General features: G+C 42.6%; 1 protein-coding gene across 2 annotated transcripts in view; it reads right to left on the bottom strand.

Moving 5' to 3' along the window:
• The window catches only part of trip11 (thyroid hormone receptor interactor 11), a 138363-nt gene that overhangs the window by 52332 nt on the left and 64169 nt on the right, over positions 1-21862 (bottom strand). For both annotated transcript variants that reach the window (XM_086002730.1, XM_086002731.1), the window contains exons 7-12: positions 18109-18438; positions 14488-14528; positions 13833-13922; positions 11643-11852; positions 7427-10477; positions 5537-5677 (exon numbers count right to left, since the gene is read on the bottom strand). In XM_086002730.1, coding sequence (XP_085858856.1) covers positions 5537-5677; positions 7427-10477; positions 11643-11852; positions 13833-13922; positions 14488-14528; positions 18109-18438 — 3863 coding nt within the window. The remainder of the gene's footprint in view (positions 1-5536; positions 5678-7426; positions 10478-11642; positions 11853-13832; positions 13923-14487; positions 14529-18108; positions 18439-21862) is intronic.

The following is a 21862-nucleotide window of genomic DNA, read 5'->3' on the forward strand; positions in this document are numbered from 1 at the left end:
TTTTACAACTTCCAAAAAAAATATATTCCACTGAGAAGAAAAGGGTATAAAAGAAAAGACAGCCATCCGTGGCTAAGTAAAGAAATTAAAGGTAGTATTCGACTAAAAACAAGGGCATATAAGGTAGCCAAATCTAGTGGGAGGATAGAGGATTGGGAAAACTTTAAAAGACAGCAAAAAGTAACAAAAAGATTGATTAAGAAAGGGAAGATAGATTATGAAAGTAAATTAGCAAAAAATATAAAAACAGATAGTCAGAGTTTTTATAGTTATATAAAAAGAAAAAGGGTGGCTAAAGTAAATGTTGGTCCCTTAGAGGATGAGACCAGGAAATTAATGGTGGGAAATTTGGAGATGGCAAAAACACTGAATGAATATTTTGTATCAGTCTTTACAGTAGAAGGCACTAAGAATATCCCAACACTGGACAAACAGGGGGCTAAAGGGGGGGGGGGTGGGGGGGAGGAGCTAAACACGATCAAAATCACTAAGGAAGTGGTACTCGGTAAAATAAATGGGACTCAAGGCGGATAAATCACCTGGACCTGATGGCTTACATCCTAGGGTCTTGAGGGAAGTGGTGGTAGGGATTGTGGATGCATTGGTTATAATTTTCCAAAACTCCCTGGACTCGGCAAAGGTCCCGGCAGACTGGAAAACTGCTAATGTAACACCCTTATTCAAAAAGGGCAGTAGGCAGAAGGCTGGAAACTATAGACCGGTTAGCCTAACATCTGTGGTAGGTAAAATTTTGGAGTCCATTATTAAGGAGACAGTAACAGGATATTTGGATAATCATAATTTAATAGGACAAAGTCAGCATGGTTTTATGAAGGGGAAGTCATGTTTGACAAATTTGCTGGAGTTCTTTGAGGAAGTAACATATAGGGTGGATAAAGGGGAACCAGTGGACGTAGTGTATTTAGACTTCCAAAAGGCATTTGACAAGGTGCCACACAAAAGATTATTGCTTAAGATAAAAAAAATCACAGGATTGGGGGGTAATATTCTGGCATGGATAGAGGATTGGCTATCTAACAGAAGGCAGAGAGTTGGGATAAATGGTTCATTCTCAGACTGGCAATCGGTAACTAGTGGTGTTCCGCAGGGGTCAGTGCTGGGTCCCCAACTCTTTACAATCTATATTAACGATTTGGAGGAGGGGACCGAGTGTAACATATCAAAGTTTGCAGATGATACTAAGATGGCAGGGAAAGTAGTGAGTGAGGAGGACATAAAAAACCTGCAAGGGGACATAGACAGGCTAATTAAGTGGGCAGAGATTTGGCAGATGGAATACAATACTGGAAAGTGTGAGGTTATGCACTTTGGCAGGAAAAATCGTAGAGCAAGTTATTATCTTAATGGCAAGAAACTGGAAAGTACTGAAGTACAAAGGGATCTGGGGGTCCTGGTGCACGAAACTCAAAAGGTTAGTATGCAGGTGCAGCAAGTGATTAAGGCGGCCAATGGAATGTTGGCTTTCATTGCTAGGGGAATAGAATATAAAAATAGGGAGGTATTGCTTCAGTTGTACAAGGTATTGGTGAGACCGCACCTGGAATACTGCGTACAGTTTTGGTGTCCATACTTAAGAAAGGACATACTTGCTCTCGAGTCAGTACAAAGAAGGTTCACTCGGTTAATCCCGGGGATGAGGGGGTGGACATATGAGAGGTTGAGTAGATTGGGACTCTACTCATTGGAGTTCAGAAGAATGAGAGGCGATCTTATTGAAACATATAAGATTGTGAAGGGGTTGGATAGGGTGGATGCGGGGAGGATGTTCCCGATGATGGGTGAAACTAAAACTAGGGGGCATAGTCTTAGAATAAGGGGCTGCTCTTTCAAAACTGAGATTTGGAGGAACTACTTCACTAAGAGGGTGGTAGGTCCATGGAATATGCTGTCCCAAAAAGCTGTAGAAGCTACATCATTACATAAATTTAAAACAGAAATAGAGTTTCCTAGAAGTAAAGGGAATTAAGGGTTACGAGGAGCGGGCAGGAATTTGGACATGAGTCTAGGTTCGGATCGGTCATGGCCCTGTGGGTAGCGGAGCGGGCCCAGGGGCCGTGTAGCCTGATCCTGCTCCTATTTCGTGTGTCTAATTCTGTTAGATTCAGGAGATGGTTCTGTGATAGTGGATTGGCGGTTAGGATCAGATCAGCCATGATCTTATTGAATGGCGGAGCAGGCTCGAGGGGCCGATTGGCCTACTCCTGCTCCTGCTCCTGCTCCTATTTCTTATGTTCTTATGTTATGTTCTTTTGTCTCTGTATAGGAAATTTCCCACACTTCAGCCATACTCAGAACATCAGAGAACACAACAGGGAAGATAAAAATGACTTCAACCTAAAGCTCATCCACCATGGCCAGTGTTACGTTATTTAGCCTGCAGTAGATACCTTCTCAAGGTCAGTGGCATTAGACATGGCTGCAATCGGACAGAGCACCTCACTTTTATGGGTGTTGACTCACTGTCCAATAATCACTTGTGTGATATTATTACACCCTGGGTTGCACTCGTGACCGGAGCCGGATAATTATGTCTTTTGCAGATGAACTTCTTCAATCCCTCGAAAGGTGGGCTGAGCAAACACTTGGATGAAGCAAGGCTTGATACCAGTCCTTAAGCTGCTTTATTTCACAGCAAGTGAAGAACAACTATGCTGAGATTCACGTACTTCAATCAGTACAACTTACCTTCGCGTAATGATAATAAAGAACACGCAGCACCTCCTCACATCAGTGGGTTATCTTAATTAACTTAAACAAAGTGATCAATGGCTTCTTTGCCACTGCCAACTGCCTCTTTAAAGCGCTCTCCCCTGCATCATCCACCCTAACCTCCAACACGTGCCAGGAGCTCATGGATTTCTCGGTCACCAGGCACAGACCATCCAATCAGATGCCTCTACTGCTCCCCCTTCCTCTTTCCCAATAAGCCAAACCTTCCACAGGCTCCTCCACTTTAGCCCTAAATCCCCATCTTGATCTCTCATCTTTCCCCTCCTCCCACCTATGCCCTCTCGAGCTCATTTCATTTCCAAGACCCACCTCTTGCTTCCTTGACTTTACCAAGTTGCTGATCACCCAACTTCCCTTCTTGTTTCCCACTGTAATTGGTTCCCTCTGCTCAGGCACTGTTCCCTTCCTTTTCCAAACCACCATCCTCACCTCACTGCTCAAAATACTTAAATCGCTGAATGCTCTGTCCTTGTAAACTACCGCTCTACCTCCAACCTCCCTTTCATCTCCAAAATGTGTGAAATATGTTTTTGCTCCAAGATCCATGCCCATCTCTCCCATGATCAAATCTCTCCAATTGGGTTTCTGCTCCTCCCACTAGCAAAACAGACCTAACCAAAGTCATGAGTAACATCCTCAGTAACTGTGATGCATTATCCCTACTCATTCTCTCAGCAGCCTTTGACACAGTCCACCACACGATCTTCCTCCAACACCTTGCCTCCATTATGCAGTTCCGTGGGACTGCCCTTGCTTGGTTCTACTCTTACCTATCCAATCGTAGCTCGATCATCTTCAGCAATGGCTTCTCTTCTCTCCTCTGCACCATTACCTTGGGAGTCCCTGCAGGACCCATTCGATGGACCCTTCTTCCTTATCCAAGTGTTACCCCATGGTGACAACATCTGGCAACACAGGGTCAGCTTCCACATTGTTAGAAGTTTTGTGTCAGCAGAAACTCTAAATGACCAAGATGGTCAACTTCACTAGGAGCCTAGGACAATGTCAGTGCTCTTGCCCCGGAAGACGTTCACTTATATGCACAATGTGGTAACACAGCCTCCTTAACACATGCTGATGACAGGCTTAGAGCAAAACTAAAAAAAGCTCTGACTGTAGAAGAGTGCCATTCTTTCTCCCCAGCCATACAAGGCCACCCTGACCAGAGCTCTTGCAACATGCTACTTCCATGGCTGACTACGTTCTGCTGTACTAAATGAATCTTTCTCAGACACGAAGAGATTGTGCATCTTTGTAGATTTGGAATGCAGACAATTCTAAATTGTTCAACTAACTTGTTTCCGTTTTTTGATGAGGAAGCAGAGAGGGTTGATGAGGTGTACGTGGACTTCCAAAAGGCATTGATGAAGTGCCACATAATAGGCTTGCCAGCAAAGTTGAAGCCCATGGAATAAAAGGGACAGTGGCAGCATGGATACGAAATTTGCTAAGTGACAGGAAACAGTAGTGGTGAACGGTTGCTTTTCCGGACTGGAAGAAGGTGGTGTTCCCCAGGGATCTAGGACCACTGCTTTCTTGATATATATTAATGACTTGGACTTCGGTGGAGGAGGATAGTGATAGACTTCAAGAGGGCAAAGACAGGCTGGTAGAATGGGCGGACACATGGCAGATGAAATTTAACGCAGAAAAGTGCAGTGTGATATATTTTGGTAGGAAGAACGAGGAGAGGCAATATAAACTAAAGGGTACAATTCTAAAAGGGGTGCAGGAACAGAGAGACCTGGGGGTATATGTGCATAAATCGTTGAAAGTGTCAATGAGAAAGTGATTTAAAAAAAGCATACGGGATCCTGGGCTTTATAAATAGAGGCATAGAGTACAAAAGCAAGGAAGTTATGACGAACCTTTATAAAACATTGATTCGGCCTCAACTGGAGCAGTGTGTCCAATTCTGGGCACCGCACTTTAAGAAGGGTGTGAAGGGCTTAGAGAGGGTGCAGAAAAGATTTACAAGAATGGTTCCAGGGATGAGGGACTTCAATTACGTGGATAGACTGGAAAAGCTGGGGTTGTTCTCCTTAGAGTAGAGAAGGTTGAGAGGAGATTTGATAGAGGTGTTCAAAATCATGAGGGGTTCAGACCGAGTAGATAGAGAGAAACTGTTCCCATTGGTGGAAGGGTCAAGAGCCAGAGGACACAGATTTACGGTGATTGGCAAAAGAACCAAAGGCGACATGAGGAAAAACTTATTTATGCAGCGAGTGGTTAGGATCTGGAATGCACTGCCTGAAAGGGTGGTGGAGGCAGATTCAATCGTGGCTTTCAAAAGGGAATTGGATAAGTACCTGAAGGAAAACAATTTACAGGGCTACAGGGAAAGGGTGGGAGAATGGGACTAGCTGAAGTGCTCTTGCAGAGAGCTGGCATGGGCTCGACAGGCCATTCTATGAAATCTGGCTTCCAGTGAGCGAAATGCTCACAAAGGTGAAGAGAACATAAGCACCAAGCATGCTCATGTTGGGTACTGCACAGCTTGTGTTTGAATGAAACATTACTAGTTCTGTGCAGCCTTATAGCCTGTCAGTACGATTGATAGGTTATTGCCCAACTCAATGTTAAATTGGTGCTGTGGACTTGTGTTTATTTGGGGCAGCTTGATACAGCTCAAAATTGGTTTAATTCAACATCCTTCCACCCATCTGGACTAGATTTAAATCCAAGTTCCTGAGGTGCAATTATCACATCCCTTTCAGCTGTGCTCAACATGCTTTACTAGATCTACAATGCTTGAATTTAAATCACAACTTCAGTCATACCTTACCTCATTCACTAATGCAGTGCTTTCCATCTGTTTCTGTTTGAGGGCCAGCATTACTTGGTCTCTCTCATGCTGAAACATCCCTGCTTGCTCCTGCATTGATTTCACTTCGTTGAGCAGCTGATTTAACTCGCCAGTCTTCCCCTTCAAATTATGAAATATAACTGATCAATTCTGTCATGAAGCTCGCATCTAGCAAGATGGGAGTCAACATATTTCTTTAAAAACGTTTAACTAACCAGATCAGTTTTGTAATGCTTTGGCTTTCTTTTTTGAAACTTGGTAATTTAAGCCATTTTGCAGTGTTTCGAGCTGCATCCCATTTTTCTTCTACACACCATAAGCTGCAAATTTTCACATTTCGGTGTCTAATAATACAATTTAAAGAGGAAGGTAACACGGGGGGGGGTGCGTAGTTCAAAGTACTGTATTCACCATTTCTACAGGAGAAAATAACAAACTTATCTTAAATTTCTTCGACTTTTTAAAAACGTCCATTTTATTGCTGACATGGAGATGTTAAGTAGGGTACAAGGAAGGTTATTTCCAGCATTCGCTGTTTTGGGGACTTCAATCACTGGAAGCATCCCAGAGCAGCATCACTGTAAAGTTTGGGGGTGGCGGGGGGGGTTGGGAAAGAGGTGCGCGGGGGAGGAAGAGAAGGGGCTCTACTTCAAACCACTGCAAGAGCCAATCTGGAGATAACCAATCTAGAGAAACCACTCTACTGGATGAGAATACAGATTTCTCAGACAGTAACATGGTTCTTGGGGCAACTTTCAGGCCAATGTGAAATGGAACCCTGCTTGGACGCATGTGGACAATCCCTTTAATTATCAGAGCCGCCTAGCAGGGAAGCAGAAACAACTCTAGGAATGGCATCTAGGTGATAAAAATTCCCAATTCTTTTAAATGGTAAAGAAATAAGAGAAGACTTAATTTCTTCTATTAAAAGGAGTATTTTCAACAAAACATGCTTTAACAAAGATTACTTGGAGACAGGAAACGTAAAGAACGTGCTTCTCTGGAGCAGGCGATGTATTTGTACAAGAGACAAGGGATAGGAGCCTTAGTTCATTTGGTCTAGAAATAGTATTGAGAGATTTAGCATGATCCTGGCTCATGCAAGACTATCTGGACCAGCATAGGCACAGCAAGTGAAGACTTAGCCTATGCTTAGTACAATTTAGAAGCTTTACAAAATCTTATAGAAGCCCAGCCTGCAGTCTCTTAGAGGCCCAAGGATTAGATTAATGTTGGGAGTTGTAAAGCACAAATAAATTCTTTTGCATATCTCCTGGGATTGCCAGAAACTGAAGAGTAACTGGACTGAGGTAACACAGGTCATTATGAGAAATCAGACACACCAAGGAGAGTGTCCCTCTCGACTTAAATCACCCAATTCATGAACAAGTAGGTATAATACAATCAGAAAGCAATTGGGGAATAGGGTTGTCAAAAGTGTAAGGATTTCCACACAGTTCAAGTGACTACCCCCGACCATCGCCACCCCCCAAGACTGGATGGAAATAATTGTTATTACTAATAGAAAATCTAGTTAACATTAATACGAATTTAAAGACCCAAAAGTTTGGCCAAACAAGGAAAGTTGAATACAAAGTTAACCAAAGGATTTTTAAGTTTGTGTGCAATGGTTAATTAGTCTATACGTTGGGCACATTTGCCTCACTGAAAATAAATATTGAGTCACAATACAAACTAAGTTATTTCATCACGTAATTTGTTACAATTATTGTGCACCAACAATTCTGACCAAAACTAGAATCACAAAAATGTTTTAATATATTTGTACTCGGCGCACTTCATACTGCAAATTCCTTCTTAAACCTGCTCAATCTACCCTGCAAAAATTCATTAACATTTTGAACTAACCTCCTCTTTCTCCTTCAGCAGTTTTTCTAATGCAGAAGCCTTTTCTCTCATGGAGTTCGATTCAAACTCTCTTTCTCTCAGCATCATGGAGAACTGCATATTGGTCTCCTGAAGGGCTCGAAATTCAGTTTCCTTTTCTCTTGCGTTCACTATAATTTGATCATTCTCCTCTTGAACTTTACGAACATCCATTTCCAGAAACAAAATCCTTTCTTTCAGATTAGTGACGGCCTGCTTCAAAACTTCATTTTCACTGTTCCTGTTCCTTAAGCTTCCTGTCACTGATGACAACTGATCACTCTTTGATTTGATGAGAAGATCTTTTTCCCTGAATGATCTTTGTAGTTCGTTATTTCTTTTCTTCATTTGCTCGATCTCTAGAGCAGCGTCCTCTTGTTCCTTCTTTCCGATTTCAGCGTCCACTGCCAAAGAGCTGAATAATTTAGCGCTACTTTGAAGTGCCACTATTGTGGCCTCTTTTCCCTCCAATATTTTATTCAAACGTTCCACCTCTTGGTGCAGTTTTTGAATTTGGTCTGAATGTTCTTCTGATAAGCATCCACTGGAAGAAACTGGCACGTGCAACACTCCTGTGGTTGTTGCTACCATTTGTGGTTCTGGGGTTACTCCATCCAGCTTGTCGAGTAGAAGGTTCTTCGTACTGCTGAGCTGCCCAATGCTTTGCTGGACCTCTGCTAGTTCTTGACTTAGGGTTTGCAACTTCTTCTCTTTTTGCTCGTAACTATGAATTAAACTGTTATAGTCTATTTGAAGCCTAGAGTTGCAGTCACCATCTGTCGACAATCGGCCCTGAAGCTTTAGGAGCTCATCCTGAAGCTGAGCAGATTCATGCTGCATGTTCTGAACAGTGGTGATCACCTGTTGCTTCCACTCCTCCATCTTCTTCACTTGTTGGTTTAGTTTGTCACGCTCTTGCAAAAGCTCTTCAAACTGATTACTGCTCACCAAGCCCGACTCACCACTAGACCCCAATCCAGATGTCTGCAGGACAGTTACTAGTGTTTGGCACTTCTGGGTAAGGGCATCTATTTCTATGTCCTTCTCACGGATAATCCTAGACAGATTCTGGATAGTTTCCCGTACCATGTCTTGACTTTCATTCTCATACCTACTGACCATTTTCTGATTTTCTTCTTGGAGCTTCAAAAGAGCAGCTTCCTTTGCAGCTATAATGTCCATCATTCTGTGATATTCAGTCTTCAGTTGGCTGTTCTCCCTTGTCTTTTCATTTAATACTGCTAGAACTTGCTCTCGCTCCATGGCATAAGCCTGCAATTGCTGCTGCAAGTATGCCACATCCGCACCAACCTGCATATACGAGCCAGATGTCACCCTCCCATGAAGAGTTTGGATCTCCAAGTTTTTCTGTTGAATGATTTGAGTTAGTTTACCCACTTCATCTTTAAAAATGGTCAACTGATCTAACTGCTTAATCAGAGTGAAATTCTTTTCATTTAATACCTTTATCTCCATTTCTTTTTCTTTTATACCATTAACCAATCTATCAATCTCCACTTTGGACAAATCGTGTTTTTCATTTCCATTTTCTCCATTCACTGTTTGTACTTTAGTCTCTTGGAGAATGACTGGAGCATCTGTAGGAGCGACCTGGAGGTCTTGCTGAAACTGAGTTTTCAGTTGATCAATGGATTCCTGAAGGGTGCGGATTTCTTTATCTTTTTCTGAAATTAGTTTCTCATACATTGAAGTAATTTCTTCACACTGGGTTTTTGCTTCAGCCCTTTCTTTCCCTTGTTCTTTTATAGAACGTTGAAGCTGTAAAACATTTTGTTTTTGCTCCTCAACAGTCTTTTTGTGAAGCCTTAATTCCTCTTCAAGGCTGTTCCTTTTGTCGTTCAGCTCAGTTATCTCTGTCTCAAGCTCTATTATTATATCAAGGGTCTTCGGCTCAGCAATAGGCTGAGGCCTGCTTTGTTGGTCCCCGAGGCGATCCATTTCTTCCTTGAGGTGGTTATTTTCTTCCTTCATTGTACTTAATTGCCGGTCTTTCTCTTCAAGGTTTTGCTTCAAGGATTCACATTCTCTGAAAACCTTTATGTTCTTTTCCATTTCTTGCTGCAATTCTGAACTTCTTTCCTTTAGTGTTTCAACAAATATCTCCTTTTCATTCAAAAGATCTGTCAACTGCTGCTGTCCCTCCAAACTAGATTTCAGCATTTCTCTGGTCTCTTTGTGGTCAGCTTCCAACTGCTGCACATTACGTTTGAGTTCTTTAGTCTCAAAATCCTTCTCCTGGTTCAACTTGATCAAACGGTTATGTTCTTTCTGCAAAGCTGTAGCATCTAAATTTTGAGCCTTTGTTAGCTCCTTGATGGTGTGCTCATACTTTTTCGCCTCTTCATTCACCCGTTTCTCAGCCTGGTTCAATTCGGTCTCCAGCTGGACTTTCTCCATTCTCAATGCCCCCAGTAAAGTGCCGTTCTCCTTGGAAATCTCACTTTTACCAATAACAGCTTCAAGTTGCTCTCTAACTTCATCTAAAGCTACGTTGGCTTTGTCCTTCTCTGCATCGAGTTTTTTATTTTGGATTTTGAGATCATAAAGTTTAGTTTGTAATTCATCACTTACACATCTAGTTTCCGAAAGCTGTTTTCTTAGCTCTGAAATTTCTCTCTCTTGATCTTGGAGCAATTCTTCTTGAGCTCTATTGCTTGGCACTTGCTGAACCGCTTGTGTTAACGCCACCTTGGCTACTGACAGTTGAGCTTCTGCATGCTGTAGCTTCCTCAACAGCTCCGCAGCTTCAGCCTTCAAGCCCGAACTATGCACGTGTGATTTGTTTAGCTTCGCCGTTAGGTCTTTGACCTTCACGTCCAGCTGCTGCTTGCTCATGTGCAGCTCATTAAGTGCAAAAGCACTCTGGCTCAGCTTTTCTCTCCGAGCTTCCAGTTCTTGTACCATTAATGCCTTATCAGCCGCAAAAATCTCCAGTTCTGACTGCAGTTGTTTGATCTTTTCTTCAGAGTCTTTTCGCTGCTGCGCCAGCAGATCTCTCGATGTGATCAAATGCTTCAGAAAAGTTAAGAAAGTATAATGTTACACTGGCATGTTTCAACTGCATTTCTATTTACTATATAATTTATTAAATGCCCATTAGTCAATGGTATAAGTTGCTTCTAATGTTTAGCCATGTTATTAGGAGTGTGCCAGTTGGAGAGGCAGGCAGTTCTCCAGTGTAAAAGGAGGAAGAATGGAACAAATGGAGGAAAGAAAACAAACTAATCATTGGTGCAAATTGCTCCATCACCCCATGTTGCTCTTACAGGAAACTCTTTTTTTAATCTGGCACCGACGGGACCGGCGTGGTGCCGGTTGATCAAAAAGTCTGGATTACAGAGAGGTATACTTACTAAGGTACGAGAGCCCCGTACACGGCCACAGATCCAGGAACCCTGGTTACATGGCCACTAATATGAAGTAAAACTTACCTGAACCTACTCCTGAATTTTGCCGGTTAAGAGAGATTTCCGGTTATTTAGGTGCCGGTAAAAAGAGAGTTTCCTGTATTAACCCTCTAGCACCCAGATGAAGAGCGGCACCAACAGACCAATCTCCAAGTTACGGAATGGTGGGTGGCACAGAAAGATGCAACAGAGAAAAAAAAACTTGAGGACTGACCCAAAAAACTATTAAAAAATAAATTACATCATTTAAATTTTCTCAATGTGATAAGTGCATTTTTAAACAGATGTTTAATAATAAAATGTGTGCATTTAAAACAAAAACTAACATACATTCATTTTTCAATACTTTAAAAAAGGTACCACAAAGATAGTGCCATGAGTTCCAGATCTTAGTTCAGTAGTTATTCTCAAAGCATGGTCCTTTTCCACAATGGGAGGGAAGAATTAAAAGCCAATTTACCCATTCCAGTGGTTGCATATATTGCAGCATTGAAATGGGATAGGGAGCAGCTTATCTGCTCACCTTCTCAATCCGGAATGGTGGAATGAGGGAAATAAATGGAATGTAGACAACTCAAAAATATACCAATTTTACTTACAACATTACCATGCAGCAAACTTTTCTCTTATTAAAGCATTTATGGAAGCTATTGGAAATTAGATAGTTGTAACTGCAATACCTTAAATTCTTTTTATAAAGGAATCAGAAGCTACAAGGAGAAACAAGTGATTATGGGGCTACTATTAATAATAAATAGTGTGATGCATACTTGAGTAGCTTCTTGATTCTGCTTGTCCAGTTCTTCCAGCTCAGCCATTAATGTGCCTTTCTGCATGGAGGTCTCCATCAGGTCGCTCTCTTTAGTCAACAATTTATGCCTTAGTTCATTCACTTCCACGGTCAGACTATTCAGGTCCAAAATAGTATTTTCATTCCTTTGAATAGTCTGCAGGTTTGAAAGCTCCTCTTGGATAGCCTCCTGACATTGGAAGGAGTACAACTTTTATGTTAATTTGCACTCATTACTATACAGCAGACCACATTTTAACCAGCTTGTACTTAAAAGTCAACTACCCATAACAACCAACTGACCATGTTGTCAGTTCCAATGACACACTGCTTCAGAGATGAACCTGCATGGGGACCACCAATGTATAAAATGCACGTGAAGCATCCAAAATTCATTAGACTGATCTTAATGCATTTTTGTACATTGAGTAAATCTGACAAAACAACAGACAAGCAATGAAGGCCTCATGGGTGTTAAATGATCACCATTCATGAGCAATACAAGATTCAAATGGTTGTGAATGTATGCTCAAGAAGGGAGGGATAGCACCACTGGAGAATGCAACATTTCCTACTTTTTTCCATGCTGTGCCAGTTATCAGGCATAACACAGATCACAATACAGGTACACTATCCCTTATCCGAAAGCCTTGGGACCAGCTGAGTTTTGGTTTTCAGAAGGTATTATTATAAGACTGGGAAATTTGTATTTAATATAAATTTTAAAAGTTCAGGCTACCTCTTGCGACTGTTCCGTGTCTCATTCCCCTTCCTGCTTCTCTGGAAAGCCGGATATCGGCTGACTCCTACTAAGCTGGCCCGCAAATCAGGTCGGGGGGGGGGGGGGGGGGAGGAGAAAAGAATATCGGACGGGCCGCGGTTTGGGGGGGGGGGAAAAGAATATCAGATGGGCCGCTGCAGCTATCGGACGGGCCGCTGTACTGTTGGGTTCACTCTCCCGGTACCTCCTCCACACTGCCCGGCTCGGCCTGCAATCTCCTACCCAGGAGGGAACTCTGTGACCCTCTGCCCTGCTCAGCGTAAGTCGTGCGCCACTCTGGTCATGTCGTGCGCACGACTTACGCTGAACGAAAAAACTTTCGGTTTTTAGAGGTTTTCGGATAAAGGATAGTCTACCTGTATAGCAATCCACACATAGAATCTGTTTGCCCAATATGCAGGGCACACTCTCATCCTGTAAGCACATACCCAAGCCCGCCCAGAGAGCTTAGGTGCAGGTTGACAACAGCCAAGGCTTAGAGACCCTCAAAGTGTATGCAAGGAAATTGCTGGTAAACTAAAACAGCAGTGTACCAGCACAAAGCACTGATGCTTTCACCAGTTGTAGATGCTGAGCTTCAGCACTTGACTCTGTGCAACTGAATCATGCCAAGTACAGGAAAGATGTGATTGCACTAGAGAGGGTACAGAGGAGATTTACAAGGATGTTGCCAGGACTGCAGAATTTTAGCTAGGAGGAAAGACTGGATAGGCTGGGGTTGTTTTCTTTGGAAGAGGAGGCTGAGGGGAGACTTAATTGAGGTGTGTTACATTATGAGGGGCCAGATAGAGTGGATAGAAAGGACCCATTTCCCTCAGCAGAGAAGTCAATAACTCGGGGGCATAGATTTAAAGTAGCTGGTAGAAGGATTATAGGGGAGTTGAGGAGAACTTTTTTTGTTGTGGGGGTCTAGAACTCACTGCCTGAAAGGCTGATAGGGGCAGAAACCCTCATCACATTTAAAAAGTACTTGAAGTGCTGCAACCTACAAGGCTACGGACCAAGAGCTGGAAAGTGGGATTCGGCTGGATAGCTCTTTTTCGGCCGTCACAGACACAATGGGCCGAATGGCCTCCTTCTGTGCTATAGATTTCTATGAGTCTATGAAATACAGAGCACTGGATATATGAGCATGTGCTTCTATATCCAAACTTTCAGGTGGTGCCTGCAGCTGCTATATTCACCACATCTTAATTTATCCAGTATCTATATGGAGGACATCCACCTTCAGCACAGTGTTAAGGGTCAATGTGAGACAGCTTACAACATACTAGCTATCTTAATTTTCTAGATATGGTCTTACCAATGAAAAGACCACACTCAAATATGGATTTAAAACGCACTCTAATAGCAACCTCCAAATTGAAACGGTCATGATACGATGCCCACCTTTTCTTTCTGTAGCACTTCCTTTTCATGGCTCAACAGCTGCAGACTTGCCTTCAGCTCCTGAATATCTTCTTGCCCATTATAATTAGCCTTAAGAATTTCAAAACAAAAATTATCAGCAGTTTGTATACACTACATGAGAGGAGTTTACAGGAAAAAAAATTTTGAAAAATTTCCCAAACAAAAAGGGTTTTTTGATATTTTCCCTGTTCTTTTCATTATTTCCTCAACTCTGTTTTGGCACTGATGTGCAATATGTAGAGTCAACCACTGCCCTGGATTAAAACATGCACAACAACTCTTCTAATGATATCTAGGATTATTTGGACATTTCTTGGGTATACAACACACACACACAACACACACAAATAACCATTAAAAGCTTTTTTTTTTAAAAAAACAAAACTTTTCCATCATTAACTTTAACTCTTTACAGCCAATTTTTAATTAAGCTACACTTTTCAAAGCCTCATGGTGCACGATTTGAATCCCACTCATGGATAATGCCAACTGTAACTCAGAACTCATCACTTGGGGTTATCAAGACAGCCTGATAATATGAACATTTTATCCCACAGATCTTTGTAAAGTCTGAATAAAGGACAGGGATATTCCAACAATCTCACTGCTCAGGAAGTCACTTGCAAATACATACTTCATTAGTGCTATTCATTTTCTTCAGTTCATTCTCTGCATCTGTAATAATCAAAGGAAACGTGAAAAAATATTAAAACTCTTAATATGTAGAACAAAATCCATCTTTATTCATCCTTACAACCTGCCAGCAAGAGGCACGTGCTTTCTATTAACATGGAACATTCAAAATAATCTGAGCAGAAGATACATTACATCAGAAGCAACTTGAAAATAAAATAATCTTAGTCGATCTTGCCAGTCATTGGAATACAGATTACAAGTACTCCTGATTTAACAAGTCGCTCATTTAACCAAATTTTGCTGTCAGATTTATAAAGAGTCGGACGGTGCATAACTGGGCAACATTCAGAGGGTCAGAGAAACACTGGATTCAGATTGGCAAAGTGTGGTTCCAGTCCAGTTGAAGAGGTGTCACACAAGCATCATCTAAAGTATTGCTGCAGTTTTACTTGGATCAACTATTTGCATTAAACAGTGATGAAGTGCTATTTCAAACAACAACTTGTATTTATATAACGCTTTTAACATAGTAAAACATCCAAGGTGCTTCACAAGAGTATTAGAAGACAAAAAATTTGACAAACAGAATACACCAACTGCAACTTTAGGAGACTACAAACGAAGCATTTCAATCAAGTACTGTGAAGACTTGGATGGGAAATCCAGTGGGTTAGCACATTCTCCTTTCAATTCTGGAGCTGCGTTTGAATCCAGCCCAGATTAATAGGATGAAGGTCAACCTCTCACATGGATATTACATGAAATTATTCTGGCAAGGCTGGATTCAGTTTTTAAGTATATTCATTTAGGCAGTACAATAAATGACAATGGTAAGCTATCCCTCCTCATCCTTCTCGACTGTCTGGAGCCTTCGACACAGCTGACCACACCATCCTCTTCCAACGCCTCTCCTCCATCGTCCAGCTGGGTGGAACTGCCCTTGCCTGGTTCCATTCTTGTCTATCGACTCATAGCCAGAGAATCACCTGCAATGGATTCTCTTCCCACTCCCGCACCATTACCTCTGGAGTCCCCCAAGGATCGATCCTTGGCCCCCTTCTAGTTCTCATCTATATGCTGCCCCACGGCAACATCATTCGAAAACACAGCATCAGGTTCCGCATGTACGCTGGTGACACTCAGCTCTATCGCATCGCCACCTCTCCTCATCTCTCCACTGTCTGATTTGTCACACTGCTTGTCCGACATCCAGTACTAGATGAGCAGAAATTTCTTCCAACTAAATATTGGGAAGACCGAAGCCATTGTCTTTGGTCCTTGCCACAAACTCCGTTCCCATCCCTCTCCCTGGCAACTGTCTGAAGCTAAGCCAGGCCATTCGCAACCTTGGTGTGGTGTCTGGCCTACTCCACCGCCGTAACATCGCCCGACTCCGACCCTGCCTCAGCTCATCTGCTGTTGAAATGCTCATCCATTCAGATGCAATTAGGATGAGAAAAATAGAACATTTCACAGTGGTGCAGTAGAGTACTGTATGTTCTTTTGAGGTTGACCTCAAGGCACACTGTTGGGGTAGAGGGGACAGCTTAATTTACCAGCTATATCTAACACTGGGACCAATAGATTCTGCTACTGGTTCCCAAAGTGGTCGTGTTCTATTCCCCAACATTGGTTAACTTGATGGCATCAAAAAAAAAAAAAAATCAACATCCATCTCATGTTGTTCTATCAGTGTAGCGCTTAAATTCCCACACGTGTTGGGTGAAACACAAGTATACTTTTTAAAATAAAACTTGGAAGGCTCTTCCAATTGCTCTTTCAGTAAAATGTGGCATTATATAGAAGTGAGCTTTGCTGATCAGGTCTGTGGTCTGTGCCAAGTTAGCTTATCAGCAAGGGTGATGGTGATGGAGATAATATAAATGGCCTCAGCCTCCCTGAACTTGAGGGGTGAAAAATCACTCCCTTCCCAGATCACCATCCAGTGAGCCTGCAGAAATAATACAAACATGTATATTGGTGAGGACATGAGAGCTCAACTGCAATTTCCCCCGAGGTTAAATAGCCAGTCAAGTCTCTTAAACCAGGCTCACACTTGAAGAACAGCCACGTGGCACAAGGTACCAAAGGCCTTATGATGCCTGTGGAGCTGTACCCAGTCATGAATCAGTGCCTTGAGAAAGAGAAAATAATGGTCATTAACCCATTTAGATTATAGGATTCCTATCAAAAAGAGTGAAATATGGCTGCAAATCTCTTTATGGAGCACAAATCCTGCTCACCCATCCCATTGGCTTGAAAGGTACAGTTTGAGGTGGTGGGCAGACAGCGCATAAGAGGACAATTACGTATATCAATTTTAAAAAAGTTTTGCTTGGAGGGGGAAACAGAGAAAGTACAACAGAGGTTAATGGAGGCTTTGTCTCAGGTACCACATGATGATGAAGGTGCTTTCATTCTGTGGGGAAATACTCATTCGTACCAAAAAATCCCAATTGACAGCTGTTGAAGATTAAGCCAGCTTGATTTTATAGCCCTTCAGGTGAAACAGTGATTTGCTTGTTCTTCTTTCAATTTAATATACTGTTTTCACTGCTCACGATGCGGTCTCCTCTACATAGGGAAGACCAAAAGCAGATTTGCACAACACCTCTGTTCCGTCTTGTATTCTCTGGAGTTTAGAAGAATGAGAGGTGATCTCATTGAAACGTATAAAATTCTTAATGGGCTTGACAGGGTAGATGCTGAGAGGCTGTTTTCCCTGGCTGGAGAGTCTAGAACTAGTGGTCATAGTCTCAGGATAAGGGGTCAGCCATTTAGGATTGAGATGAGGAGAATTTCTTCATTTAGTGAGTTGTGAATCTTTGGAATTCTCTACCCCAGAGGGCTGTGGATGCTCGGTCGAGGAGTATATTCAAGACAGAGATAGATAGATTTTTGGGCACTAAGGGAATCAAGGGATACGGGGATAGTGCGGGAAGGTGGAGTTGCGGTAGAATAATAGAGGTCTTTAAAAATATGAAAGGTTTTGATAGAGTGGATACAGAATGATTCCACTTGTGGGGAAGAGCATAAGTAGAGGCCATCAATATAAGATAGTCACCAAGAAATCAAATAGGGAATTCAGAAGAAACTTCTTTACCCAGAGAGTGGTGAGAATGTGGAACTCGTTACCACAAGGAGTGGTTGAAGCAAAAAGTATAGATGCATTTAAGGGGAGGCTAGACAAGCATATGAGGGAGCAGGGAATTGAGGGTTATGCTGATAGATTTAGATGAGGAAAGACAGGAAGAGCATAAACTCCACTGGACATAGACTCCAACATGGACTGGTTGGGCCGAATGACCTGTTTCTGTGCCGTATATCCTATGTTGAAGATCAGCCATGATCTTATTGAATGGCGGAGCAGGCTCGAGGGGCCGTATGGCCTACTCCTGCTTCTATTCCTTATGTTCTTAAAAATTAAAATTTGAAACTGCACTGTATTTTAGTAAATAAAGTTGCTTTATTTGAGTACTTGGAAATGAGCAGGTAAATAATAACTGCGGTATGGAGGCCTATCCAACCCAAGAATGATTTATTTATCCCTACTTCTGCAGTAGCATAGCTTTCTTGGGTGTAAAGGAGCACAGCACCTACAATGAATAGCATACTGTACCTGTCATAGCCTGCCTTAGTCGAAGCACTTCTTCCTCCAGTGCCACCTTCCCTGACAGTTGTTCTTGCTGTTCCTCCACAGTACCCTTCAGCTCCATCATACAGTTCTGTGACTTCTCATATTCCGCCTGAAGTCTCTCGCACTTCTTCATCAGCTGACTTATCTCTGTTGAAGCATGCTCCCTCTCTTGGGCCAAACGAACAGCCAGTTCCTCATTCGTGGTCTTAATTTGCTTTTCCGGCTCTTCTCCAGATTGCTTTCTGGTCACCAATTCAGTCCTTTGCTCCTCAGAGAGTATTGAATGGTCTGAGAGCACAGCACCTGCTCCAGCTACAAGTACAAAATATATGAATTAAAACTTGCAGACTGATGATAAATGGGATAAGGAGAGGGGGGCGGGGGGAGAAATCAGGATGTCTCAATCTACCAAACACAATTTCTGAATCTGAACAGACATTCTTCAGGACTGCTGGAAGCCTCAAGTCCAGATGATGCAACCATTATTTTGACTGCTTAACCCGGCAGTGAAGCCATTAGGTCAATGGCATACCTAGAGTAAGCTGCCGGCATCCGAATAGAACACGAACTTACCTGATGGGGACCCTCCTTTGCAAACTTGCTGTTTGACGCTGCGTACTGGAGGGCAGCGTATTGGCCCACGGATCCCAGGGGCGCAGCGTGTGCGGAAGCGTACCTGGAATCACGTGGGCCTGGTGCTCCAATCATCGATCGCCATCGCCATCCCCATTCATAACTCAACTTCATTAATTAAACATACATTCATTTAAACCCTCATTACTGGAGCCTTCCAGATTTAAATGTGCATAAACATCTATACTATACATAATTGTAGCGTATGTACTGTGTGTATGTTTAATTAACAAAGTTGAGTTACGAATGGGGATGGCGATCTATGGATCAATTCAAACACCTCAAACGGTACACTCGGATCGCAGAAAATTAAACAGTCCAACTGCTGAGAATATATTCACGCATGGCCCTGACCGCCTCTTATTAAATAATGGTCGCTTTGCATCAGCCACAGACTTCTGTACAAAATCTCAGACCTTTTATGTAATGCAACGGGGGGGGGGGGGAAATACATAAGCACTATTTCCCTCCTAGATAATCAAAGGATCCAAGATGAAAATGATGTTAAAACATGCCGAATGATGCTTTGGCTCTTTTGAGTTATCCCTCTATTGCTGATGCAATCAGTCCCTGCACCTGTTTGCATCAGCTATAAAACTTTTGTATGTAATTGCTGGGCAATTAGCCCAACTCTGCACCAGCATTGAGGATTTCCCCGTCAGTACAGATCATCTGTCAAGTCGTAACTTGACAGATCGCAAGTTCAGGATTTAGCACATGCAGAAATCCCAAACTTGCTGTCCATTTCAAAGGCGGTATGATGGCATACTCTCAGAGTAGGCCGTCATACCGACAACAAATTCTGGCCCATGGTCTAGATCACAAAATCAGACAAGTCTGTTATGTGACAGCTGCTGGCAAAGTAATTATAAATTGGCTTTTGCGCATTGCAAACATTCTGTGTAATTTTAACCTTGACTGTTCACCAATTTGACAGCACATTCCACACTTCCAAAAGGAGAAGGGATGTGTTGGTGGAGTTTCTTCAATACAAGGTGCTTTTACACTGCGTGAGATTTGCACTACTTTACCTGGTTCTTGAATCGTGTGCAGCCAGCAGCAAACCGAAAGGAAAACTAGTGTGCCTCGCCAAAACTGGTAACTGGGAGGACAGTTTTTTGTGCGTCTGCCAGGCCTAACAAATCTCTGCGATTTTGCATTCAGCTTGCAGTTGGCTGTGAAACACCTTCCCTTTAGGAACCATATGCATTAGTGTGGATCTCACAATTTAAAAACATTAAAGTAATTTCCCCTCCCCATACCAATTAGTGAACGTATCTTTTAACTACACTTTTCACGAGACATTAAGCTAACTGGCCTCTCAGGTGGACATAAAGGTCCCATGGCACAATTTAAAAGAGCAGGAGAGTTCTCCCCGGTGTCCAGGACAACATTTATTCCTCAACCAACATCAACAGATTACCTGGTCATTACCTCATTGCTGTTGTGGAACTTTGCTGTGCACAAATTGGCTGCTGCGTTTCCTACATTACAACAACGACTACACTTCAACAGTACTTAATTGGCTGTAAAGTGCTTTGGGACATCCTGAGGTCATGAAAGGCACTATATAAATGCAAGCCTTCCTTGTTCGGATAGGAGATTTGCATAATTTTACTGAAATTTCCCTCCCTGCAGACACCCATAACTTCAAATCTTCTCTCTGCAGGGTGCTCCTCAGCTGATGTCAGTCAGATGCCCAGTATTGAATATACTTTCCTTGGACATTCAACCCGGGAGTTCAGTGTCCATGCTGTTAAATCAGCTTTCCATAGTTTGACGGCAGACCAGTACATCCAGTTTTACCTGTCTATGCAGGGCCACAGAAAATAGATTTAGCAGTGTAAATGTTGGAAGCCAAATCATAGGCTCCCAGAATTCAAAATGAACTGATTCCCTTACAGTTATTAAAGTTGCTAACAGCTGAGCAGCTATCTGGAACAGGGAGACCAAAAATAGCAAGTGAAGGAAAAATAATGTTAAAGCTATGAACATTTGCATTCATGAGTTTGTCCTTAAACTGTTTTTTTCCATGTTATTTGAATGAGGGGGGGTGGAGTACTTTACATTGAAAATATGCCCTCCAAATTTCTCTCCTCCTCTGCCGACAGTGCTGACTCCTCCTGTGGTACAGTTCTATGGTTATCCTCTGGTACAGGAAACTCTCTTTTAACCGGCACCTAAATATCCGGAAATATCTCTTAACCGGCAAAATTCAGGAGTAGGTTCAGGTAAGTTTTGGACTTTCAGAAGGCTTTTGATAAGGTCCCACATAAGAGACTAGCGTGCAAAATTAAGGCACATGGGATTGGGGGCAAGGTATTGACTTGGATAGAGAACTGGTTGGCGGACAGAAAGCAAAGAGTTGGAATAAACGGGTCATTTTCTGAGTGGCAGGCAGTGACTAGTGGGGTACCGCAAGGATCGGTCCTAGGACCCCAGCTGTTCACAATATATATTAATGATCTGGACGAGGGAATTGGATGTAATATCTCCAAATTTGCAGACGACACAAAGCTGGGTGGGAGGGTAAGCTGTGAGGAGGATGTCGTGAAACTCCAGTACGATTTGGACAGGTTGGGTGATTGGGCAGAAACATGGCAAATGCACTATAATGTGGATAAATGTGAGGTTATCCACTTTGGTGGCAAAAACAGGAAGGCAGATTATTTGAATGGCAATAGATTGGGAGAAGGGGAAGTGCAAAGAGACCTGGGTGTTCTTGTACACCAGTCGCTGAAGGTAAGCATGTAGGTGCAGCAGGCGGTTAAGAAGGCAAATGGTATGTTGGCCTTCGTAGCAAGAGGGTTCGAGTACAGGAACAAGGATGTCTTGCTACAGCTGTACAGGGCCTTGGTGAGACCGCACCTCGAGTATTGTGTGCAGTTTTGGTCGCCTTACCTGAGGAAGGACGTTCTTGCCATGGAAGGAGTGCAGCGAAGATTCACCAGGCTGATACCTGGGATGGCAGGAATGACGTATGAGGAGAGATTGTGTCGATTGGGCTTATACTCACTGGAGTTTAGAAGATTGAGAGGGGATCTCATCGAAACCTATAAAATTCTGTCAGGCCTGGACAGACTAGATGCAGGAAGGATGTTTC

The sequence above is a fragment of the Somniosus microcephalus genome, chromosome 12 (genome assembly GCF_052327205.1).
Source record: "Somniosus microcephalus isolate GS21.2 chromosome 12, FLI_Smic_1.0, whole genome shotgun sequence".
Taxonomy (NCBI): Eukaryota; Metazoa; Chordata; class Chondrichthyes; order Squaliformes; family Somniosidae; genus Somniosus; species Somniosus microcephalus.